General features: G+C 45.5%; 1 protein-coding gene across 1 annotated transcript in view; it reads right to left on the reverse strand.

The window, feature by feature from the left end:
• Positions 1-6370, reverse strand: part of CMTM3 (CKLF like MARVEL transmembrane domain containing 3) — a 9929-nt gene extending 3559 nt beyond the window's left edge. Inside the window, exons 1-4 of the mRNA XM_006028142.2 lie at positions 5898-6370; positions 3834-3989; positions 1540-1635; positions 229-349 (exon numbers count right to left, since the gene is read on the reverse strand). Coding sequence (XP_006028204.1) covers positions 229-349; positions 1540-1635; positions 3834-3989; positions 5898-6017 — 493 coding nt within the window. The 5' untranslated portion in view covers positions 6018-6370. The remainder of the gene's footprint in view (positions 1-228; positions 350-1539; positions 1636-3833; positions 3990-5897) is intronic.
• Between the last annotated feature and the right edge of the window lie 1367 nt (positions 6371-7737).

A 7737-nucleotide genomic window follows, 5' to 3' on the forward strand; every position in this document is an offset into this window, starting at 1 on the left:
ACTGTTGAGTATTAACTATTCTGGTATTCAGTGAAGTGCAGAACAACTATCTTGGTTTGTTCAGAGCACAGGTTTCTCATGGAAGGTAAAAAAACCCCTCCAAATGCCAGCAAGACCTAGGCCTTGAGGACAGAGCCTGCTTGTACTTGTTAATGCTGGAAACATTTGTTGGCTGTCAGGTGGGCATCAGAGGTGCCCTTGTGAAACCAAAGGGGGTGTTTTACCTACCTTCTGACTTCTGTGCTTCATTGTCATTGGAAGAATTGCCTTGTTTGAGAAATGTGACCAGGTCGTTAAAGGTAATGTAGAAATCGATGGCAAACACTACCGTGGCTATGAATCCAAATACCTATGGCAGGAGGACACCTTTTTATTAGCAGTTCACATCGGCAGCAAAAACGACAGCAGTTAGTTGACATAAAGCTGCGGGGGCTCAGATAGTACAGAAACAGTTTCAACAAGGGCCACGCTCAGTGTTTTGCCACTCCAGATGTTATTCTGAACCTTTGCACCTATGAAAGTGTAGGCTCATGGGAAGCTTGCCCAATGACCCCAAGACTGCCTTGTAGAGGCTCCACCTGTACCCACCATCCTGCAGTTGGCACATCTGCTCAGAAGGCACTACCGGAGACCACTTTTGCTGGACTAACACTGCTGTTTGCTTTCTGGGCCAGAGGAATGCCCTTTAAACCAGTTTTCCATCTTAGCTTTTACCATATTACAAGACCTGCAGCTGCCACAGAACTTGTCTACTGATGGATAAGCAGTGTTGTGTGTCTGGAGCTGTCTGTTCATAGTCACAGGACAAGCAGGCTGGAAAAAGTAGGAGACCTCCTGCAACTGCTTTGCAGCATAAATCCTTCATTCAGTGATGCTCCCCAGCCACAAAAATAGTGACAAAGGTGGAATTAAAATCAACCTTCTTCGATATCCAGTTTGGTCAGGGCTCTGGTTTGGGAGGAGAAGCATCCCAAAATATTTTTAAAAATACTGCATGATTTTAATGTGTATTATTCATGCTGCATTAAACATTTAGTTTTTCTTAGCCTCACATTACAAATGGAGAAAACATGTCTCAGTTCTGACCACACAGTGCTGACTCTGAACTCAGTCCAAGGAAGAGCTCTTCAGGCAGGCTGTATGGTGATGTGGTGTTTAGAGGGGAAAATTACATTGCTCCTGTTTCAACATATCGGTGCCAAATCAGGCAGTAGAGGCACAAGAGGGAAAATATTTGCAGCATGGATCAGATTTGATAAAATACAATGACCTTTTCAGCACTCTCTGCAGGAGCAGGTTAAGTACTATTTACATTTTGCAGAGGGAGAAATGAAAGCACAGTAAGGGACATGCCAGGGGGAGTAGCAACATTGGGAACAGGACCCAGGGTCTGATTCCTAGTCCCTTGTTCTAAACAACAGGTTGTGTTTCTTCACCTGGGACCGATGCTGGGCTTGGCAAAACATCGGGGTGGGGAGGTTTCTAAAGTCTGGCCAAGGACAAATCACCAAGTTGCAAGAGTGTAATAACTGTACTTACTCCTGCTGCTTTGGCTGCTCCATCTGAATATTTTGAGACTGCAGCAATTGAGATGGCAAAATATATAATGGCGGCAGTGACACAGCGCAAGAAATCCTGTAAAAAAGCCAGATGATGGTAACATGTTAAATTCCTCTTAGAATAACGTTAACATAACAAAAATGTCATTGGACTCGTGTCTCGGGTCATCTATCACGCTTCTGTTCTCTCCACATACATCTGTTGTAGTGTAGCAGATGAATCTTTGATTTCCCAGGTATCAAGAAATGAATCAAACTGAAAAAGAAAGTAAACAGGCATGGAGCTGGTAGCTAAATTCTCGGTTGACCCAGGACAAGCCTCACGTGTGTGAGAAAAGTATATTATCCTGGCTCGAGCCAGGAGTCTGAGTAATGCTACACCACGCTTTAAAGTAAAGAACATTTCACCTTTGAGACCAAATCAGGAATGTTTTCTTGGTGTCACGGCCATCTCTTATCCTAATGCAACCTGACAAAGCATTGGCAATTGTTGTGAGAGATTTTTCTTCTGTCAGCTGAAATGTAACGCACGCACAGCTATTGCAGTAATGATGGTGGAAAACAGCACTTTCACCTGAAATCTTAAGAGACTCTTGCATTTACAGATGCAATTATAGGCTCTCTGAGGTGGGAGCACTTGCTTTCTATCAGTTCTTGTAACATGCTGGGGAAATGGAGCAGTGTAGTGATGCAAAACAATGATGTGCTATTATGCACAGACCCCTTGTCAGAGGGCACAGTTGTATCTTGACCCCTATTCACAATTAGGGCTGTGTTTATTCGGAGCAGATGGGCAACTTAAGGTATTGTTGTAAGACATCCTTCAAGAAACTGAAATCCTTTGAGGTCAAACAGAGGTTGACAATCTGCATTATGAGGCAGGTGTACGTCACTGTACAATAAATGTCCCATTGGCTGTGCCCCCTGCCCCTCGGAAAGTCTCTTACACAGCTCTGCGAAGGATGCTGTAGGGCAGAAAAAGATGATAATTATTTAGAAGGGGCTCTCGACAATGGACCTGTGACCACCAGCTCCACAGCACTTAGATGTTCACAGAGAAAGAAACTGCTGCTGTAGTTTAATCCGCTAAGGAGTCTGCCGATGTTTAACTCAAATTTCAGCAAGGCCAGTTATCGATACGCTCCGCTGAAAGGGATTCCAAACTGACCTGGACGGGATTCATCCCTTGGTAAAACCTATTTGTGCTGCTAGAGAAATGTTCCGCTTACTGTGTGTGTTTGGAGCAACAGAGACATCCAGTGGCCAGTGAGAGGCAGGAACCAACAGCTCCTGGAGGCTTCCTCCTGACGGAGACTTGCCTGTCATGGTAATGGTGGTTTCGTTCACACAGATTAGGGCTTGACTGGCATCTGGCTTCCTCCTAACAGGCCGTCGTGGGTTAGCTGTTACTCTGAAGGCAGGGCGGGATGGGACCTTACAGCAGTGGTGCTCAACCTGTTTGCCACAGCGGGCCACACCTGCAGCTCTCGATGTGTTGTGTGGGCTGCACCCCCACAACTTACAGCCTGTGTATCCATCTAAAACTGTTTTGTATCTGTTATCTGATGGTAATGCAATGCAAATCAATATGCTGTAATACCTCTCATTTCTTTACTCAATGTCTTTACTTCCTTTTTTAACAGGATGTCACATGGACCGCAGCAGTGTGCTGATTGAAATGCATGCGGCCCATGGGTTGAGAACCACTGCCTCAGCAACTCAGAGCTTTTGTAGGCAGCTCTTTCCCAGGCTGTACGTCTGATGACATGTTGCCTATAAAGACCTCCTGTGCCAGTTAGTCCCCCCACTACCCTCTGCCTTACTGCGTGTCTGTGCTCACACAGTGCGTCACATTGGGAAATCTCAAAGTACATTAACAAGGCAATGATACTACCATCACTTTCCAGAGTGTGAGGAAACTGAGGCACAGCATTGAAGGGCTGCATTCACAAGAATGCGCAGCACTGGCCTGGAAGTCAGAGCTGTGGCTAATTGAGCTCCAAGTAACGTGACCAGATTGGGAGTAGAGCCGAGGCCAGTGCTCTCACTGAACTGTTGCTCCCTAGAGAAAGCGTCAACTAAGATCTTGTAGAAAACCCGCTATACTTTGTGAAGTGACAGCCTGTCCTTGGAGTGAAAGGCACTATTCAAAAGAAGTTTGTAATAATGAGGTCAAGTAGCTAATGATGAGCCTAGAATACAGTTCTCTCTCTTTTATCATCTCTTCTCAAACTGCACAATTGAAGTTGTGTGCGTCTTTTGCATCCCACTTACCGACAAAGGCCAGCAGATTCCTTTGAACTTCTCATTAAGCTTAGAGGCATAGGCAAAGAAAAGGAATACTGCCATTAGAAACTCTAAGAGCGGTACCATCATGAAAGCTGCAGCTGAAGATGCAATATAGCAGATGAAGGTGATAAATGACAGCACCTGGAGTAAAAGGGAAAACATGGATAATTATTCTTGTGGCACAGCAGAGACCACCTGGGGCTCTCCATGGGGCTGCGACTGAAAGACACCAAAGGACTATTCCCCAATCCAGCACGTCACTTCCTGCATTTCCCTGGGGCCTCCCGCTTAGACTGGCATAAATCTAGTACAATATCATTTGTTGTGATCTATCTGATTTACTCATGTATCTGATTGATGCATCAGGATTTACCCCCATCTAAATTCCTTAATTGGTCCTGATGGGTAAACAAATCTGGCAACATAATTATGGCACCAGAGCAAGGCTGCCAGAAAGTGAATACATTAAGTGTAAGCTTTCAAACCCGGGCAGTTCCCATCTGAAATCCAAGTCATTGCTCTGACAACTCAAAGAAACTTAGCATTTCTAACCTAGTCAGTTAAAAGGGAGCAATAGCTTTTATTCTACTGATGGATAGGAAAAGCCTTGAGGATTGCTAACATTCAAAGATTCGGGTTCTTGTTTTTCTTGCAATGTGAACTCCTTTGCTTTGGTAATGGACTTAAGTATTCTTAAGGAAGGAGAAAGTGAAGAGATGGATAAAAAGAGCCTACTGTGTGTGCGGTAGCTATGTATTATTCCCTCCCCCACCAACACCGACACCTCCGAAATAAAAAAAATGATGTTTTATTTAGCAACACTCTTACTGAAAGGAAAGGCACCACTCTGTTATGGCTCAAAAAGGAAAGCTCTACAGCAGAGACATGGCAAAAGAAAAAACAGCCTGAATCAGACACTCATTCGCTATGGTAGGTTTGAGACTGCTGGGCTGGACTCATGTAGCCTGTTACCCTTGGAAGAAGAAGACAAGAGAAACTGAGGCAGACCTTCCTAAGGTTTTACTGAGAGCACGTGACTCAGCCAAAAATGGCACCCAGTCCTGGTCCCTTAAATTTTCCTCCCTCTTTTCAAATGCTACCTCCTTTGCAAAAAAGGGGGAGACAGCAAGGCTCTGAATGTCTGAGAACAGTGCGTGTAATGAGGAGGTCTTGGGGAGGGCAGGGAGTCGGTCAGTGTGTTAGAAAACAGGATCTGAGAAGCATAAATTAGCTGTGGAGAGAGCTACCATCAGAGCGCGGTGACAGGACGCTGACTGGGGAATGGCATAAGGGAACAGCATTTAACAAGACCCTCATCATAAGCAGCAAGCCCACACTTGATCCATCTGCTTCAGCCCCTGGTTGAATGGTAACGCAGGCACAGGAGGCACTTCAGCCAGAAGACTGTGCGAGGGTTCAGCTTAGTGGGAGAAGCAGGGCTTGATTGCTCCTGTTCCTGCTCATTTCAGTCCAGACTTCTTGAACACACAGTAGCAAAAAGACTTAGAAAAAGAGAAGCCCTGGTGAGTACTGAATAATGCTCACTTCCTTTTTCCCATGCTGCCCTTGGACCATTTCATTCTGTTTTGTCAAGCAGGGCTCAGTTGGCTCCTTTCAAGAAACAAATGGGCAATTTTCCATTTGCTTGGATTTGTGCAGTTCTGAGCCGATGAAGATCAAGTGCCGAGCATATTAGCTTGGGGCATGGTTTGGACAGGTGCTGGTGTTTTCAAGCTGAAGCTCTCTGCAAGAGAACAGGTGAGGAGAGATCAGGATGCAGAAGGCCCCAGAAGAATTGGGAAAGCCATGCTGGAAAGGCTGTGAAGTGAGAGAAGAGAAGGGAGGTGAGAGTGTGAAGATCCCTGCCTGCATGTGTGCTGGCAGAAGAGCAGACCGAGGGCCTGGTGTGGGGCAGGATCTCTGCAGCCTGGAAGCCATTAGCTGAGTGGGAGGGAAAGGACGGAGCCCAGATGAGAATTTGTTATCGCTAAAATGCACTTGTATTTAATACTTGCTCTGAAAGCCGGATGACATCACATCCCACCTCACCTCCTGATTTGTTTTCGGGAGCGTCCCCCTGCAGCCTTGTAGCCCAGCCTTTGCGGGCCTCAGCTTCTCATGGTGAGTCTCCACAGCACAACGAAGGAGCCCGTGCAGGTACAACTGCATTGCGGAGGCTCTGCACGGGCCAGCTAGTTCTTCCACTCAGCTGATGAGCTCCTCACTGTGCTAATGCTGCTGTGGTATTCCTGAGGCCCACGCCGCCTTGTTCAGAGCTTGGCTATCTCTGCAGACCATTATAATTGTGTGTGGCTCCAGCAATTCAGCCCTTCTACCTTGTCCTTCCCCATAGGATCCATACTAGGCAAAACCATTAAAACAATCCACTTCACCCCCTGATTGTGCTCTGCCCAACATTGCTCAGGGGGCATACGCATAATTTCCCTGTGATTCGTAGATGTTTGGGTCGGAAGAGACCTCAACAGATCATCGGGTCTGACCCCCTGCCTAGGCAGGAAAGAGCGCTGGGGTCAGATGACCCCAGCCAGATGCCTATCCAGCCTTCTCTTAAAGACCCCCAAGGTAGGGGACAGCACCACCTCCCTTGGAAGCCCATTCCAAATTTTGGCCACCCTTACCATGAAGAATAATCAAGGCAAAACAGGATAATAGCTACACAAAGTAGAAGCAACCCATTTGCAGTTTTGATCTGCCCAAACAGAAGCTGAAATATGCTTTTGCTGCCTTGTGAAGCAAGTAAGTAGCACCACCAACTCTGGCCTGCTCCCAGACTTCCAAGATGACTTCTTCGAAGAGCAACTGATTGGATAAGCATCTCTTGACGGGTCTGTTTAAAATAAGCTAATAGCATATTAATTAACATTACTTGGTTGTGTGCCAAGCCACAAAGATTTACATGCCAACTTGCATACCCCTTTTGAGCCGTCTCTAAGTGCAAAGTCTAAGATCACTGCTAAGGAGATGTGGGGTAACATCACAGCTATTTCACTGACTTTCCTTTCCAGTGGAATGAAGCAAGTGTTTTTCTTCTGTGTTGTTATTTTCCACGCTAAATAGAAATCAAGATATCCATAGATGTATAGATGCTGTATGCTGGGGGCTGGCATTGAGCATGTCGTGTTAGGGAGCACGTTTGGAACAGAAGAAACTACACCAGGCTTGTAAAGTCAAAGGACAAAATACCGGTTTAAGGAGCTGTTCTTTGAATTGAAATCTTATTAGAAAATGTTGGTTTAATCTCACCACTGTGATTACACCATGGTACAGTCTTGAAGCCAATTCTAAACACAGATGACTAGAGTCAGCAAGTGTCTAATACAAATGGGTCCCAGCTGTGACCTCCCTTTATTGAGCCAAATTCTATTCCTGCTAAGAAGTTCAGCTGCTGGAGCCAAGTTCAGAGGTGTTTAGAGAACATCATTGCAAAAATTAGATGGGAGTTCAAATTCTGCAACCTCCTCCTGTATGTGGGAGGTTTCTGACCCTATTTCCAGTCAGATTACTGAGGGGTTTGCATGCTTTTTCTTTTTTTGCAGTGGACTTTTTTGTAAAGGGGATGCTTCTGCTTAAGAACAGAAAGAAGTAGGAAGCGTTTGGACTGGGTCAGTGCATTTGCCGTGGTGAATTTCAGATCTATAGGTTTGGCTGTCTGCAGCTACATTGTTTCCTGGAGCGTGCTGTATAGCAATAATGGAAGCACTGTATTTGGCATATAAAACACTAACTGCTCCTCTGAAAAATCAGTCAGTACCCTCCAATGCATATGTCTGAAAAGCATGTTAGCTTGAGAGAGAGAGAGAGAGCACTAAACAGGTTAACCCCACAGAACTGATTTGCTAATTCATTAAACTAACAAACCTTCATGCTG

The sequence above is a fragment of the Alligator sinensis genome, unplaced genomic scaffold, assembly GCF_000455745.1.
Source record: "Alligator sinensis unplaced genomic scaffold, ASM45574v1 scaffold170_2, whole genome shotgun sequence".
NCBI lineage: Eukaryota > Metazoa > Chordata > Crocodylia > Alligatoridae > Alligator > Alligator sinensis.